General features: G+C 56.3%; 1 protein-coding gene across 2 annotated transcripts in view; it reads right to left on the bottom strand.

Annotated features, from left to right (window-relative positions):
• Positions 1–16: 16 nt before the first annotated feature.
• DSCAML1 (DS cell adhesion molecule like 1) overlaps positions 17–17,053 on the bottom strand; it is a 79,273-nt gene continuing 62,236 nt past the window's right edge. The window contains exons 12-33 of one of the 2 annotated variants that reach the window (XM_090123707.1): positions 13,117–13,316; positions 12,549–12,645; positions 12,308–12,436; positions 11,803–11,970; positions 11,643–11,713; positions 10,775–11,015; positions 10,010–10,156; positions 9,782–9,937; positions 8,593–8,732; positions 6,958–7,111; positions 6,653–6,770; positions 6,407–6,570; positions 6,225–6,323; positions 4,681–4,869; positions 4,075–4,362; positions 3,842–3,997; positions 3,693–3,723; positions 3,420–3,538; positions 3,032–3,184; positions 2,718–2,912; positions 2,191–2,502; positions 17–614 (exon numbers count right to left, since the gene is read on the bottom strand). In XM_090123707.1, coding sequence (XP_089979833.1) covers positions 172–614; positions 2,191–2,502; positions 2,718–2,912; positions 3,032–3,184; positions 3,420–3,538; positions 3,693–3,723; positions 3,842–3,997; positions 4,075–4,362; positions 4,681–4,869; positions 6,225–6,323; positions 6,407–6,570; positions 6,653–6,770; positions 6,958–7,111; positions 8,593–8,732; positions 9,782–9,937; positions 10,010–10,156; positions 10,775–11,015; positions 11,643–11,713; positions 11,803–11,970; positions 12,308–12,436; positions 12,549–12,645; positions 13,117–13,316 — 3,770 coding nt within the window. In that variant the 3' untranslated portion in view covers positions 17–171. The remainder of the gene's footprint in view (positions 615–2,190; positions 2,503–2,717; positions 2,913–3,031; positions 3,185–3,419; positions 3,539–3,692; positions 3,724–3,841; positions 3,998–4,074; positions 4,363–4,680; positions 4,870–6,224; positions 6,324–6,406; positions 6,571–6,652; positions 6,771–6,957; positions 7,112–8,592; positions 8,733–9,781; positions 9,938–10,009; positions 10,157–10,774; positions 11,016–11,642; positions 11,714–11,802; positions 11,971–12,307; positions 12,437–12,548; positions 12,646–13,116; positions 13,317–17,053) is intronic. The other variant, XM_090123706.1, reaches the window with a different exon arrangement.

Here is a 17,053-nt window from a genome sequence, read left to right as displayed (position 1 = left end):
TCTTTTTCTTTTAATCTGTAACATCAAATTCTTTGTGCCCTGTTTTTGTTCGTTTGTTTGTTTTCCATCTGGAGAAGAAGAAAATAGTTTCATTTATACAAAAGAGTTCCTTATGTACAGGTCCGTGACTTAAATAGAAATAGGGGCGGGCGGGGGCTGAGTTCACGGTGCCTACACCAGCGTGTAGGACTTGGAGTAGGCTCCGGCCCCCTGCTTCTGCGCCCTGCCTGCACCCGATGTGCTCATCTCCAGCAGCGAGTCCCGCGAGCCCCCCACCTTGGAGTGCGTGGTGGTGGCGGTGGTGGTGTTGGCGGGGGGCTCGGCAGGGGCGGCGGGCGCTGGGGCGGGCGCTGGCGCGGTGCTGGCCGCGGTGGGCATGGGTAGAGTCCTTTGAGGTAAGGTGGTGGAGGAGGAGGAGGAGGAGGAGGGAGGAGGAAGGCCTGGGGGTTTGGCGGCGGGGTCCAGCGTCAGGTGCCGGGCAGGGGGATGGTAACCACGGGCCAGGCTGCGGATGGAGGCTTCACGGGGAGGCACCACAGGGCACGGCTCGTGGGAGTCTGGCTTGCGGAAGAAGGCGTCTGACTTGACGTAGAGCGGGAGGTTGCAGTAATCGCCTGAGAGAGGGGAAAGGGGGGGTGTGAGGATGGGGAGCATCGCGCCCCGGTGATGGAGCTGAGTGCCACTGCCTGGATTGCACTGTGCTACCACACTGCTGTGATGGATTTCTGCTTTATATCTACGGTACGTGTTGTGTGCTGTGCCTGTTGCATTTCAGAGAATGGTTTGAGAGGGAAGGGACCTCAGAGGCCGCCTGGTGCCTCCCTGCAGTGCACAGGGACACCCACAGCTCCAGCAGTGCTCACAGCCCCTCCAGCCTGACCTTGGCTGTCTGCAGGGACGGGGCACCACCGCCTCTCTGGGCAACCTGTGCCAGTGCCTCACCGCCCTCAATGCCAAACCTTCTTCCTCATCTCCAGCCTCAATCTCCCCTTTTCATCTGAAACCATTTTCCCTTCTCCTTCATTTTTGGCATCATGCAAAGCAATGGAGAAGGAGCAGGATACCAGCATCCCTCATGGTCTGAGTGTCTGTGATTTCCAAGCACCATGGCTCCCTCTTTTCCTACATCTGTGATTATTGGAACATCTGTCTACAGATGTGCAACATCTGCAAGAGAGGGCCCCATTGAGATCAGGTGTACAACAGCTGGAAAAAGCTGGCCACATCTGTAGCAGCAGACTCCCCCATGGGAACAGATGCACATCTGCAAGAGCTGCGCCATGGGGAACAGGTGCAAAACATGTGGCAACATCTGGAAGCATCTGCAAAGGCGCTCAGTTAGGAGCAGGGTGAAACATCTGGCCACATCTGGAATGGGGCAAGAGCACATCTAGAACAGATGTGGCCAGCTGTTCCTCGTGCACATCTGGAAAGAGATGTGCAAGAGTGGTGTAACGCAGCTGGCAACATCTGGAACAGGTGTGCAACAACTGGAAACATCTGGCAACAGCTGGAACAGCTGGCCTCTGTTCATTGGATCTATTAGAACCTGACCCAATCTCATAGGTTCTGCCAGATTCTGATAATCCATGATAGGATATGAAAAATTCCTTTTAAAACGTACTGATATTTGGAAGACTCTGGAACAGCAATGCACTCTGTTGGGCTATTAGATTTCATGAGGTTCTTTCAGATTCTGTCAGACTCTAATGCATTTTTTCACAACCTGACAAGTCGCTTAAAGCCTACTACAATCTGTCAGAATCTCTTGAAATCTAATAGAATCGGTCAGCATCTATTTTATTGTCAGGCTCTTGAATCTATTGGAATAGTTTTTAATAGTTTTCCAGGATTGATTAAAATACTGCAGGTTCTGGGAAATCCTGACATCACGTTAGATTCTGTCTCAATCTCTAAACATTGTGTCAGAATCTCTTACAACCTCCTGGCATGCATCAGCCTCTGACAGATCATATCAACATCTATTAGGTTCTGACACAGCCCAACAGCTTCTGACACGTGTGTATTATGATATGTGTACCATTTGTGTTTTAATGCAAACAAGCATGCAAAAAGCACGATACCGAAAATGGGCAGAGGGGCAAAGGGAGCATGAAAAGGCTTCTCCTCTGCCATCGCTTTGCAGGAAGCACCTTGCCCTGCCTCTACACCTTATTTGACTCAACTTACTCTTGCTGGCACGGTGTGGGATGGGCACGGCCACGCTCTTGCCGCGCTCGCTGTCTTGGGGCTTGGGTGGGGATGCGGTGAAGCGGCAGATGCCGGGCTCTGAGGGGGTGCTCATGGAGGTCATGCTGTCGGCATTGTCTGTGGTGCCCGTGGTCATCTGATCCGAGGAGCTGTCGGAGATGAAGCACTCGGTGATCTCGAACTTGGCGTGCTGCAGCTGCTCCTCCAGCTTGGCGTGCTCGTAGGCGCGCGCCAGCTCCTCGTAGGTGGACGAGGCGCTCTCGGTTGACACCATGCTGTTCCGGCCCTTGTCTGTAGAGGGAGAGGGCATCAGGTCTTCACCCATCCCTATCCCACGACTGGGCATGCCATCCCCACCTTCCCCTTGCGGGACTGCCTGTGTGTCCCCAGCAGTGGGGCTCAGGAGCCACCAAGGACCCCAAGCAGCCAGGCTGTCCCCCAATCCTTCCGCCACCCAATACTCATCCTCTTGGGTTGAGCCCATGAGCACTGTCCCCATCACATACCGGTGTCCTGCGAGAGGCTGGCGCTGTAGCTGTCGCTCTCAGTGACGGTGATGCCATGCTGGGAGCCCACCGTCCGCCAGTCCGAGGTCAGGGTGCGCGCCGGGGTGGACGCCTGGCACTTGGTGAGGGTCCATTGGCTTGAGTAGCGGTTGCGGGTGCTGTGAGCAGACTTCACACTCTTCCTTGACACAGGGTCTATGGCACAGTGATGACAACATCATGTGGGCTCAGCCCCAGAGCCAACCACCTCTTTACCCACTAGAGGAGATGCCCCATGGCCCGCTTGCCCACAGCACACCCAGTCCAGCACTCACTGGTGCCGGGGCGAATGTCCGACATATCGATGAGCGGCCCTGTGTTCTGGATCAGAGCAGGGTGATGCAATGAGACGCCTGTGCAGAAGCTCTGGGGATTCACGGCTTGGCTGAACTCAGTGTCTGTCACCGGGATCGTGGCTTTGTCGTCTCCTGTGGGGAGCAGCTGCAGCTCAGAGCTCTTTCCATAGCAAGGCCTGCTAGTCTGTGCCCAGCTCACTCACCACATCCCCTGGCATCTCCTGCCCCTCTGTGCACCAGAGCATCCCTGGGGTGGGGATGGGGTGGGATAGGAAACCCCCTCAACCAGAGCACCCCTATGCCCCAGGAGGAAGGGGTCTACCCAGGGACACTGTGCCCACCCCTGCGGTGCCAACACTGTGCTTACCCAGCTGCTTGATGCCCTCCTTGTCCTCGATGAGGAGCTGCACGCGGGGGATGTCGATGTGCAGGCGGGGGCCCTGCGGGGGCCCCTTCACCGGCGTGTCAAAGCTGCGGTTATTCTTGCTGTGAGGTAAGAGGGGACGCACACCCGGCCATTACTGGGGAGAGCCCCCGCGGCTCGAGCCTGGCACAGGTTGGGACTCCCCATGCACCAGCCATGGGCTCAGCACCCCCCGGCCCCCCAGTCCCTGTGCCAGGAGCTCACCCCGGGACCCACCTTATCAGCATCTCTGCCAAGCTCTTGGCATCTGTATGTTAAAAGAGGGGAAAAGAGGATGAGAGCTTTTTGAGCCTTCAGGCATCACCGTGGTACATCATGCAGAGGTAAGGGACTCCACCCCACACACGGTACCCAGCCCCTCTCACCTCGCAGCCGCTTCAGCCGCTTCTCCTTCCTCTTCTTGCGGATGATGAAGAGTAGGGCCACTCCCAGCGTGGCCAGGATGATGGGGCAGGCGATGGTGAACAGCTTCTTTACATCGTCCCCTTCCCCTTGCGCAGACTTGATGGGTGGGATGGTGCCTGCAGACAAGGCGTGTGCTCAGCACTTCAGCCCTCCATGGGACAGCACAGCCCCCCACTCCCCTGCCATCACTCACTGCCATCGTAGTCCAACGTGGCGAACTGTGTGCTCTCATTGCCGCAGCCCGCGCTGTTGCAGGCCTTCATGCGCAGCTCATACCAGGTGGCCTCACGCAGCTCGGTCAGGAAGACCTCTCCGGAGCTGTTGGTGCGCAGGCTCTGCCAGCCCCAGTTGCCCTTGGGGCGGTACTCCAGGACGATGGCGGTGATGGGGCAGCCCCCGCTGCTCCAGCCCTGCAGGTTGAGCCTGGCATGCGTGGAGTTGATGTGGGTGAAGAGGTGCTGGTCCTTGCTGAAGGAGGGCTCTGTGGGATGGGAGCCATCAGCGTCACAGCACGGAGCTGAGGACGGGGTGTCCCCATTCCAGTGTGCCCCATCCCTGAGTTTTTAAACCAAGGAGCTTTGTGAGAAGTAAGGGTGCAGCAGGCGAACCCAGAGATGCATGCACACAGGGAGCCCCCGAGCCAAAGCACCTGCATCTCCTTGAGCTGTGCACAATGGCATACGATGGCAGAGGTTCCGGAACAGAAATAAATCAGCTGCAGTGGCGCTGACTGCAGCAGTGCCGCGTTTGTTTGTCACCAGCCCAGCAGCAGTCAATCCAGCCCTCCTGCCCTGCTCACCTCTGCCGTGGGTCTTGGCCTCGATGATCTCACTGATGCGCCCGGCCCCCACGCTGTTCTTGGCCGCCAGCTTCACCTTGTACCAGGTGCCGCACTTGAGGCTCTCCAGCTTGAAGGAGCGCTCGGAAGAGCTGATGAAGACATCCTTCCACTCCTCGCTGTTGTCCACCGAGTACTGCAGCACGAAGCCTGAGGGTTGAAGGAGGAGGGGGTCTGCGGGCATGGCCAGCACAGAGCCCCCCGGGAGTGCCATCCCCATCGCAGCACAGCCCGGCTGCAGGCAGCCCTCAGCCCGTGCTGAGCAGCTCCGTGCTCTGCGCCCGCCTCCACTACCAATTACTGTGGTTGTGCACAGGAGCACGGGGAGCGCGGAACGTGATTGATTGGTGTGAGGCTATAAAGGGAAAGCCAGAATTAACTAGCTCCCTTGGGAAGCCGCTCGGAAGTTGCTTCTGTCATTGAACGCCGCCTCCTTTCCCATGATTAAGAGTATTAGGAAGCGCACTGTGTCCTGGATGAGCAAACCTGTTACGCTGCCAGCAGCCAGATGTCAGAGAAGGGCACTCTGGGTTTCCCCATGGAGGGGCACAGCAGTCGGAACACGGTGCTGCGATGCCCGGCACAGCACAGAGCTGCTCACCCAATGCTGAGCGTGTGCCCCAAACCGGCATGGGGCTGTCCATGGAGCCCATCACCATGGGGCTGCCCGCACCCACTGCTGCTCTGCCCATGCCTGGCACCTCCTGGCCATAGGGACGGAGCGCGGCTGCCCTGCAGTGTGTGCACAACGGCCCCGTTGCTGTGGGAACCACCACTTTGACTGTTTTGACCTTTTTGGTGATGCAAAATCCTCACTTACTTCCCCATCACATCGCCAAATTTGGCTATTTTCATATTTCCCTTTGCCAATTCTCAAGCAAAGATAGTGGCTGTTCTGCTGCTGCGTATGCATCAGGAGCCAAACAGAGCTCTGCTCCCTGCACCACTGCCTCCATCACCCCATGATGGGAGCACGGGGCACCTGAGCTGCCCCATCCCCATCTCTGTGCCCACCCAGCACCCCGCTGCCTGCCACCCAGCATTCATTTATTTAGTACATGCAGCATGTTTTTAATATTTCTAATCCAATTATAACCAAATTTATCAACAGAGTCCACTGGAGTGAAAGGCTGCTGGCTGGGGAGATTTGCTTGTAATTACTTTCATGCTTTTAATTAATTGTAAGCGAGGTCTCCTTCCCCTCTCCCCGCTCCCCCTTCCGTGCGCAGCTGTTTCCACGTATAATTCATCAGATGAATCAGAGCAGAAATGAGGCTCTGGGAGGCAGGGGTGGTCCCGCAGCCCTCCTGCAGCCCGCAGACACCGGGGATGAACCAGCAGAGCTCCAGAACTGGAGCCACCAGCACCTGCGTAATTAACGGCGTGCCCTTTGTTAGCTGCCTCACTCCCTGCATCCTGCTGAAAAAGGCACTCACGAAGAGCATCATCCCTCCTGCAAGCGTTAACCTTATTTTGGAGCACGTGGGGTGGCTCTGGGGACGTACCTCGGATGGAGCTGCCCCCGTTGTCCCCAGGAATCCATGCCAGCGTGATGGAGGATGCCGAGGTCTTGGACACAGTCAGGCGAGGCTGGTCTGGGGGTACTGTGGAGGAGCACAAATGTTTGTGAGCACCATGCACACCCCGACCCCACAGCACACACCGTGTTCCAGCAGCACGTCGTCACCTTGCACCAGCAGGTTGATGATGATGGTGTCGAAGCCCCAGGTGTTAGTGGCAGTGCAGGTGTAGTAGCCAGAGTCCTCTGCCTTCACCGAGCGCAGCACCAGCGTGCCATTGGCCTGGATCAGGCGGTGCCCATCCACTGTCACTGGGATGGCAGAGTCCTCACTGCCAGGAGGGAACAGAATGTGTCAGCCCCATAGGATTGCAGCCAGCAGCAGTTCCTGTCCCATGTTAGAGTACACAGTACCTGTCCTTGGTCCATTTGATGGCGGGGACCGGCTCCCCGACCGAGTTGCAGGGCAGCCTCACGTCCTTCATCCAGGGGGTGGTGACAGTGCCTCCAAAGGAGATGATCTTGGCTGGAGCTGGGGAGCAAGGAGGAGGTCAGCCTCACTGCTGGTACCCATTGCTGAGCCCAGAGCACTGTCAGAGTGGCCACACTGAGATGCACTGAGCACAATGGCTCTGGCTTTGCATGTGGCCAACCCTCTGCATGGGACCAGCATGTTTGTCCCACAGAGGCCCCCACACACCCCCCATACCTCCCCATACCTTTCCCAGCAGGCTCGATGGTGACTTTCTCACTGATGTTGCCACGGCCCGCAGAGGTGACGGCAGCCACCCACAGCATGTACTGCTGCCCACGGTTCAGGTGTGCGATGCGGTAGAAGAGCTGGTCTGGGCTGGTCTCATACTCACTGGGGGCCTGCAGGGGGGGAGGCAGGAGAAGGCATGGCTCTGTTAGAGCCTCACCAACACAGCCCCCTCATCCTGGGCACACAGACACTTGGAGAACAGCATTAGCACACGTGAAACAACTGAGCTGTCAGCTGGGAAAATTCATCCTTGGGCCATCTGCCTGCATCCAGGCATCCCCACCAGCATGATACTCAGGGCATCACTACCACCCAGCATCTCCACTGCCCTGGTACTCAGAGCACCACCATCACTACCATACCCAAGGTATCCCCAAGGCCAGCAGGATTAAGCCCTGCACCCATCACTGGGCAGAGAGCTGCACTGCCCCATTGCCCCACTGCCCCTTAGCTCCACCCAGCTCTCCAGCAGCACACCTCCTCGAGGTGCTGTGGGTTCACTCCCCAGCAGCAGCTCGGCTCTGCTTGGTGTTTCTTAATGCCAGTGTAAGCCGGCTGGTGTCGTAATTTCTCCAGGGAGCCCAGGCCAGTGCGCGAGGAACAGATGGCAGCGACGGCATGATTTGTTCCGGAGAAATGACGCTTCCTGGCCGCCCTGGGCTGCAGTGGGGCACAGGGCAAGCCCTAGCTGGGCAGCCAAACCCTTCAGCATGGTGGTGGCAGAGATGGGGTCCCCAAAGTCCTGCAGGGTCTCCAGCACAGCCCACAGATGTTCCAGCCCCATGGGGTCCCTTTGGTGCGCTCTGGCTGCCAGCTCCACAGTGCAGGCACACAACCTCTCTGCCTGCGTGCCGTCCATCAAGGCCACATCTGGGGAGAGCCATCCTCAAGTGCTTCCCCACTGCCTCAACCGTGGCATGAGATGAGACCATGGAGATGCCATCACGAGGGATGGACGTGTTACTTCAGTGTGCACACAGGGCTGCGCGTGGGCATCTGCACATTCATCGTCTCCAAACATGCACCCTGGTGGGGCCCGCAGATGTGAACACACCCCACAAGCAGACACCTATATGAATATTGCATGGTATACATAATTTTTTTTAACCAAATGACAGTTTTGACAAGATGCCAGGAAAACAATATCGGATCCCAGCGGTTTTACCAGTTGCTTTGATGAAAAGATTATGTTGCCCTGGAAACCAGAGGCTCAGATAGTGAAATGAGTTTGAGAAGGAGCTTTTGATAAGCACCAGTCTGCAGACCTCCCATCAACCTCTCTCTCACCAAGGAGGGATGGGTCCAGGTTGAATTTACGTTTTATTTTTGGTTGGCTGTTTGCACGTTTCCCATTCTGGAGTGAGCGTTGAGATGGGAGAACACTGGAGTGAGACAGCAGGTGACTCACGGATCACTCCAGGATGCCCTGGGCACCCCTGCACTGCCACAGGCTGGATGCATGGCACCACCTGCATCATCCTCTTGGCAGCATATGGGGCAGGTTCCCCGTAACTCTATTTCTGCCTCCATCCAAAAGCTCCATAGCTCCCCAGCTCCCACCCCCAGCTTGTCCCCATCACTATGCCCTTACCGGCTGCCCTGAGCCAGGGCTGGAGCAGAAGATGGTGTACTTGCGGATGATGCCGTTGGGCTTTGCTGGGGGCAGCCAGGACACCACCACACTGCTGGCAGAGGATGGCACAGCCTTGATGCCAGCTGGGGGACCTGGAACTGAAGGAGCAAGTGTGTGATGGCACTGACAACATGGGAGGAACATGGAGGCCCCTTGTACCAATCCATGGCGCACGGTTGTGGCCACTTCCATGCTAGCCCAGACTCCTGCCCACATGGAGGCAGGAGAGTTAATTGCAGCACTGGTTTAGAAATGGTGTTTGGCATTGAGTGGCCATCGCCTTAATCCACTCACTGCCCGCTGGCTTAGCCCTGCCCTGCCCAGCTGTGTGCTGAGCAGCTGCCACTTCCCAGGGCTGCACTGGGCAGAAGCCGCTCTGCTACAGAGATAATGGCATTAAAGTAGGGCAGGCAGGGTGTAAATATTTAAATATCTGCACTTAAGGAAAAGAAAAAAAATAGAAAGGGAAATGCCCTGCGTGCCACACGCTGGGGGTTCCCCGCACGCTGCAGCTGCCCCCATACGTGCACCCAGCCCCGCTGCTCGATGGCCCTTTGGCGCTTCGTGCCTGGATTACTGCGTGCCTATCGGCCTAATCAGCCCAAGAACATATGTCTGCCAAAGGACCTCTGACAGATTGCAGCCCGCAGTGCTCCGCAGCTACAGGGAGCACCCTGGCAGTGCGTCCGACCCACAAACCGATTGCCCGTGGAGCTGGGGGTGCATGCACACCCAGTGGCTGCAACAAGGGGTGCTGCAAAGGGCAGGAGCTGCAGAGGCTGGATTGGGCAGGGGGAGCAGCACACGTGCTGTGCTTTGGGCTCAGGCTTTTTGCAAACCCAGCAAGGAGAAAAGGATGGAGAAATCTTGCCCGCCTCCTCCAGGGGCTGCAATACTCTCCTCATTATTCCTTGCCAATGGCTCTTACTCGACACTCCATGTTCTTATGTCTAATTAACACACGCAACTGTGATTTATCAGCCAGGGAAGAGGGAGGCACACGTGTGCCCACTTGCAGCATACAGGAGCCGCCAGCTGTGCTAGGTTCTGTGTGGAACCACACCACCCTGGGTCTCACCACACCTCCTTAGCTGCCATCCCATCATCAGGACCACAGGGACAAAGGGGTTGGCGCAGTGCCACTCACTGTCCTCCTTGGTCTGGATGTAGAGCACGCTGCTGCGGACGCCGTCACCAGCCTGCGTGTAGGCCAGCACCTGCACACTGTAGTTGGTGAACTTCTCCATGCCCCGCAGCTCCACTCTCTCCCGCGTGGTTGTGATGTTCTGCATCTCACCCCACTCTGCAGGGACACAGCCATCAGCTCTGTGCTGCCCCCCCAAGTATGCCCCACATCATCAGCATCAACACCCACCTCCATCCATGTAGAGGGACCAGAAGATGACCCGGTAGCCCTTGAGCACACCGTTGAGGGTACTGCGTGGGGGCTCCGACCAGGAGATGACGGCCACATCCGACGTGATGGAGATGGCCCGCACATTCTCCGGGGGCTGGCTGGGCACTGGGAGGGCACAGATGGGGATGGTCAACCTACTGTCCAGAGATGCACCCCACAGGCTCTGTGTTGGACCTCCCCACCGCCTTCTCTCTCCCCTCCCCAAACCCGGTGCCATGATCTCCTCCTCCTCACCCCAGGGCTGCCAGGATGCTGCACTTCCCAGCAAGGGGCGAGCCGGCTGGATGCGAGGTAATTGCATCCAATTGCCCCATAAGAGGTAACTCTAATTTTTATGAGCATTTAAATGATGATACATCACGGTAACGACCCTCTTTGAAAATGATTATTGTTTCGTATTACTTAGGTGTAAAAATATAAGCACCATGTAATTAGGGACCGAGTATAATAAACTAATACAGATAGTCCGTTTGAACAAAATGAAGGTAATATAATTATGGAAAAGACACTATTGCTAAAACAGGGGCCCTTGAATACCCCAGGAGGAGTGCTAATGTAGCCAGGAAATGATCACGGTTTGACAGGCTAACGAGAGCCTTAATTAAGTATGAAAAACTGCTGCGCGAACGCACTGCAAAACTTTTTCTGCTCATTTCTGGAACAGTAGAGGCTCTCTGGATGGATGCCTCGCGCCCCATAGCATCACCATCCCTCCATCCTCACCATCCTCCAGCGTGGTGGCATTGATCTCGCTGGAGGACGGCCCCGTCCCCGCGCGGTTGAATGCCTGGACCACCACCCCATACTGCGCGAACTTCTTCAGGTTGTCCAGCGTGTAGACCTCGCTGTCGCCCGTGGCCTTCATCTCCACGATGCTGTACTGCCCGTTGCTGCCCGGGCTGTTCTCCCGGTAGCCGATCTGGTATCCACGGATCACCCCGTTCTGCAGCTCCTTCTTTGGGGCCTGAAGCAATGGGGACACAAAGGGGAGCGGCGTCACGGAGCTGACAGCCCCGCAGCCTTTAAATCAATCTGTACAGCGTTTCTCTGAAGCATTAAGAAATCGATAGGGTTGATTGTGAATTTATGTTACACAGCCAGCGCGATCCATCTCGCTGCAACGCTCTCCGAACAAACGGAGTTATCTTCCAAGTGAACCTTATCATTCATTAATCCGCTTTCCAGGAGGGGGGGAGGGAGATGGGGGGAGAAGCTGAAACCGTAAATTTATTGACTTCCCCTTCATTCTGAAGTCCTAATTTTATAATCAATTTTTTTTTTCTCATTCGACCTCCTGAAAAATAAATCTGATTCTGAACTCGATTGATCTGCGCTTGAGCAGCTGGCAACCAGACGTCTCAGTTTTCCCATGTTTATCCTCGCTTTCCCCGTGGCCCCCCATGGATATCCTATGAGATAATGAGCTCGTTACCAAACGCGATTAACACGTGATGTGGCTGAGCTGCGTGCCCGGCCCCTGGGTTTTGTGACATCTCAGGAGCTGTTCTCTGAGCTGCGAGGGGAAATGTGGGTCCCGGAGTCCCACCAGTGGGGGTGGCCATGGAGAACCCACTGCCCCGGCCCCACGCACCTTCCAGGTGACCTGGATGCTCTGCGATGTCATCGGCTGCAAGGTGACATCCATCGGAGGCCCATCAGGAGCTGTGGGAGGGAAGAATTACACATTATCACAAAAAGTCCCATCTGAAGAGGGCTTTGCTCACATGCACCGCTGCGGCACAGAGCAGAACCTGCTTCCTCCGTGCTGATGGTGAGCTCCTTGCTGGGCTCGCTGCGCCCAATCTTGTTGAAGGAGTACATGCGGATGCTGTACACAGAAGCAGGGTGCAGGTCCACGATGTTCGCCTGGTTGATGGTCGGGGAGATGTTTCGTGTTGACTGCTTGAAGTCCCAGGAATCTGGAAGAAGAGGCAAAGGGCAGTCAGCACCCACACCCCGTGCCAGCGTGCGGTCCCCAAAGCTCTGTGTCCCCCCGCCTCGCTGTTGTGCTGCTCTCGGCTCGGCTTTCTACAAATATTGCCTCTTTAAATATTCCCTTTCAAATGCTCCCACCGAACATAAATTAACATATTTCATTAATGCTGCTCTCTCCTTTCTTCATCAAAGCAGCCGGGATGCAGAATATTCCCTGCACGGAGGCAGCAGGGCCAGCTCCCCACCTGCCCCACAGCACAGCCAAGCCCACAGTACGGGCTGTGGAGGTCTGGGGGACACAGGGGGGCAATCAGCTCCTACCAGACTTGTTCTTGTACTCGATGTCGAAGCCGGTGATGATGCTGTTCCCATCAAAGCGCTGCGTCCAGCGCAGGTTCATGCTGCGGGCTTTCACCTCGCGGATCTCCAGTTCTGGGGGGTCAGGTGGCTCTGGGGGGATGGGGGTGGTTAGGAGCGTGGGGTGACAGGTGGAGCAGTGGGACCTTGAGGTGAGGCTCTGCTTTCTTCCATGCCCAAGGTCATGGTGCTGTGAGCTCAATACCTTGCACGGTGAGCTGGATCAGGCCCCTGTCCTCGCCGTACGAATTGATGGCATGGCAGGAGAAGAAGACCGAGTCCCCACGGTCAGCCGGTTTCAGCTGTGGGTATTTTGGGGACAGAAAAGCAGCCCCTTCAGATTTAGGCACCCCAAGAACCAAGCCTGCAAACACAGCCTGCCCCCAGGCCCCACCCCCATCTACTGCCTGATCTGGTGGGTTGGAACTGGATGATCCTTGAGGTCCCCTTCAACCCAACCATTCCATGATTCTATGACTGCTTGCTCAGATGTGCATGGAGATTTCAGGTTTTGAGGCATCCCTGGTGCCGCAACACAGCTTTTGAACAAGGGCCCATTGCACAGCAAAGCAAAATTTGCTGCAAGGACAACCCAACTCACTGCGTTCCCCTTTTGGGGCCACCAGAGCAAGCAGACAGTGGTCGTTTTGCAGCTCTTTCAAAGGTGCTGAATGCAGCAGTTGCGCATTCACTGCAGCAGCACAAAATGGCCCATGCTGGCGAGGATGCCCAGGCATCCTCGGACCCAGGGACATCCAGGACCCTGCCCTCACCTTGAGGGTGGAGATGACCTCGTCGCCGTTGTCCTTGGTGGCGATGGCGTAGCGCATGTTGCGGTCGGGGTCGATGACGGTGTCACCCTTCTCCCAGCGGATGATGATGGGCCGCTCGCCCCGCGCCGTGCAGTTCAGCTCCTTGCTCTGCCCCTTGATGGCGATGGTGGTGTTGGGGTGCGAGGTGATCATGGCGGGGACTGCGGGAGGGAGCACAGCTCAGCCACCCGCCGGGCACCCCCTGGAGCCAGTGGGGCGTTGCTGGGTGCAGAGCCCACCGAGAGGACGTGCAGCCCCGAGCGGAAGCGTTTCGCTGCATTATACGGCTCAGGATCATAAAATAATGAAGCAGATAAATTTTATAATGCATAGCATTACACCGGGGTAGACAATAAAACGTGAAAGACAAATAACCAAGCGCACGCTATAATGAAGAGAAAGCCTCCAGTCGGAGACGTGCGAGTATGAATTATTGACTAAGGTTTTACACTCCCGAGGATGAGAGGAAGAATGTTTTCCATCACAGATTTGCATAATTCACTCGTATAAACCTGGGCAGAATATAGAGCGTGATTCCACAGCAGCAAGGCAGCAGCCTTTGCATTGCAGATGCTGGAGAGATATTTTTTTTTTTTTTCTTTTTTTCTCATATTCATCCAAACATGCAAAGGAGGGGAGGGGACACCTACTGCCCTGGTGCAGCACTCGGTGTGGTGGCACTGTGGAGCGTCACTGCAAATGGCACTCTAGGGTGGTACTGTAGAATGGTGGGTGGCATTGTAGAATGGCATTGTGGGGTGGCATTGTGGGGTGGCACTGCAGTTGGCATTGCAGGTGGCACTGTGGGGTGGAATTGCAGTATGGCATCGCAGCGTGCAGAGTGTTATTGCAGGGTTGCATTGCAGAGTGGCACTGCAGGGTGTCATTACTGTGTGGCACCGCAGTTGGCACTGGGAGGTGACACTGCAGGGTGGCACTGTGGGGTGGCACTGCTGGTAGCATCACTGTGTGACACTGCAGGGTGGCACTGCAGTGTGGCACTGAGGGGTGGCACTGCAGGGTGGCACTGCAGGTGGCATTGTCCAGTACTGCCTGCTGTTGGGAGCACTTGGCGTTGGGTGGCAGAGCTGGGATGGATGCTGGCAGCACAAAGGGCACCTCGTGTCCCCTGGAGCACCAAGGCTGGGGGCGGGGGCGGCCTGGGTAAGCCGAAAAAAATGTAATGCATAAACAAACAGCGCTGCTGAGTCCCGCAGTAATATATGATAATGACAATCCGCAAAGGCAACACACACTGTTATAATGGGACACAAGAGGCTCTAATGAGCTACGACTTCTCGGCTTTCTGTGGCAATGTAATTCAATTAGCAGCTAAGGAAACCTCTCCTCCAGAGCTGCCGTTTGCGGGGTGCAGCCTGTGCCCACGTGGCTGGGATGAGGCATGGCCTGGGTTGGGGTCACCTCCTCTGCATGACGATTCCTTGGGAGCCCATGGGAACTCTGCCTGCAGCAGCTCCAGGATGGTACAGCACTGCAAGCTGATGCAGGGCAGGGAAGAACCCGACCCATTGGGGTGCATGGGGTGCATGAGGGCAGGGAGTCTTCAGCCAGAGCATGGCCCTGAGGCTCAGAGGGCTGCAGAGAAGCCAGCCCCTTCCCTGCACACAGTGGCCCCGGGAGAGGAGCTCTGTTTCAGGCTCTGCTTTGCTGAAATGCACTTATTGATGTTTGATTAAAAGCAGCTCCTTGGATGTAAACATATCAACTTCTCTCAATTGCTGGGGTCCCAGGAGAGTGGCACGTAGCCCAGAGCGGAGGAAAGCAGCAAAACAAACCAAAAGAAAACCCCGACCAGCTATGCAGGCAGTATGGGCAGGGCTGGGAGGCACACTGTGCTACCACTGCACACCAGCCCGGTGATGCCCACGGTGACCAAGGGAAGGAGGATGCACGTGGCCAGAACTCCTGCAGCCATCAGCAGCTTTCTGCACAGGGCAGGCTCCTGCACGCCAGAGCTCCTGTTAACATGGCTCCGACAAGAGTCACGTCCCGTTTGCTGGGCAGAGATAAGGCTGTCCACAAAGGGAGCTGTCAATGCCCCACGTGCCATCCCCAGCCACACTGGGGCAGGAGCAGCTGCACAGCCCGGCAGTGACAACTGAATGAGAACGGTGACAGCGGTGACAAGGGCTGCGCCCGCCTCCCTCTCCCCCCTCTCTCTTGTTTAGAGCCAGCTCTGTGATGTTAATTTGATTGCACCCGTTTCAGCTTCCTTTCTACACTGATTAGCTGAGTTCCACCTGAAGCATGAGATTAATTCAAATTGCATGGAAGCAATCAGTGATGCTCCTGCAGGAGGACACCAAACCTCCCAGCACCTTTGGTCCTGCCCGGTGCCCAATGAGCCCCAACCACCAGCACTGCCCTGGGGGGACTTGGACAGCCTTCATGCTCTGCTCTGGAGCACAGGGCAGCGTGCAGGCAGGTGCTAAATGCCATTTAGCACGCACTTCCGAGCTCCTCACCTGCACCTGTGCCAGCCCCCGGGCGCACGCTCGCAGCCTCCAGCAGCCCACACCTCTCGCTCTGCAGCGCGCTGGACCTGATGCTAACAAGTTGCTTTGGAAAGCACGGATGAACGCCCCCAGCCCTGCACAGCAGCGGGATGCTGCTGTGTTCAGACAGGTGCTGTGCTCAGGGCTGAGCAGAGCGATGTGGCAGTGAGGTCCCAGGGCCAGCACACGCCCTGGGCACTGTGCTCCCTGCGGTGCCCCAGCTGGGAACAGCACCACCGAAATTCCATTTGCACGCAGGTTTGCCACCACCTGACAAAGCAGCAGCTAACTCCTCCTGGCATCAGTGGGGCTGCTCCTGCTGCTCTGATTTATTGCCTCGGTCAGCGAGGGATGGGGCTGCACTTCCCATCCTGTGGCTTGGGCTCTGCTTAACTCCCACTTAACTCCGTCCGCAGTGGCCTGGCCTGAAGCACAAGCCTGCACTGATCTGGCTTTAATTGGCCTGACATTTCACTAAACAAACAAAAATCAAAAAATGAAACAAAACAAAGAGCCCCATATAATGCTTAATTGGCTGCGGTGCTTCGTCTACCTATTCATTCGAACCTTTTCAAAGGCTGCTGAGGTCTCTGGGAAATGTAAAAGCACATGCACAATAAGGTTATGTGCTATTCAAGTCAGCAAGCAACCTGTCCTGGGATGCAATTATACCAGATAGCAGGGACACGGCAGCAGTTCAGGCTCCAAGACTTCGGCACACTCACTCGGGATTAATCGCCTTGACTTTGTACCTGCACCTCATTGAAGTGGGTTGTTTGAAGTCGCTCGTTTCAGTTCATCAATCAGCGGGATAAATTAAACAGCTGACAGGGAGGGGAAAGGCTGCCCTCGGCCCTCCCCACGAGAAGCTGGCTGGGGATGGGGGGAAGCTGGGAAGGCAGCAATAAGACAAGCAGGGGGTGCTGGGGGCCAGCAGGAGCCAAACCAAGGTGCAGGGCAGGCGGGGAGCACAGCATGCTGCATGCCAACCCCACTGCCATGAGGGAGTTTTCCCTCCTGCACCTCTTCTGAGGGTTTGAACTGTTACAACAGCCACAATCGAAATAAATAGAGAGGCGCTGGAGATTATGTATTCTGCTGATAGCAACGGGAGAGGAATCCAATAATAAGCGCAGTTCAAACACGGTGTCTAACAACACTTCCCGGCCCAGCCCTGTCAAATTAGCAGAGCTATTTCCTTTCCTGCCGTATGATGTAGATTGATCGCCGGGTTTTATTAAGGACTAAGTGTTTTTAATAGCATAAGGGAAGTCTCCCCTGTAGGAGGGGAATCAATGCCCTCCATGACCGCAATGATCTGGGGCTGCGTGGTGCTGGCGCTGCGCTGGGCTGCTCTCTGCATGCTGCAGGCTGTGATTCCC

Source organism: Phasianus colchicus, chromosome 23 (assembly GCF_987193195.1).
Source record: "Phasianus colchicus chromosome 23, bPhaCol1.hap1.1, whole genome shotgun sequence".
NCBI lineage: Eukaryota > Metazoa > Chordata > Aves > Galliformes > Phasianidae > Phasianus > Phasianus colchicus.
This window is presented reverse-complemented; position numbering and strand designations above follow the sequence as displayed.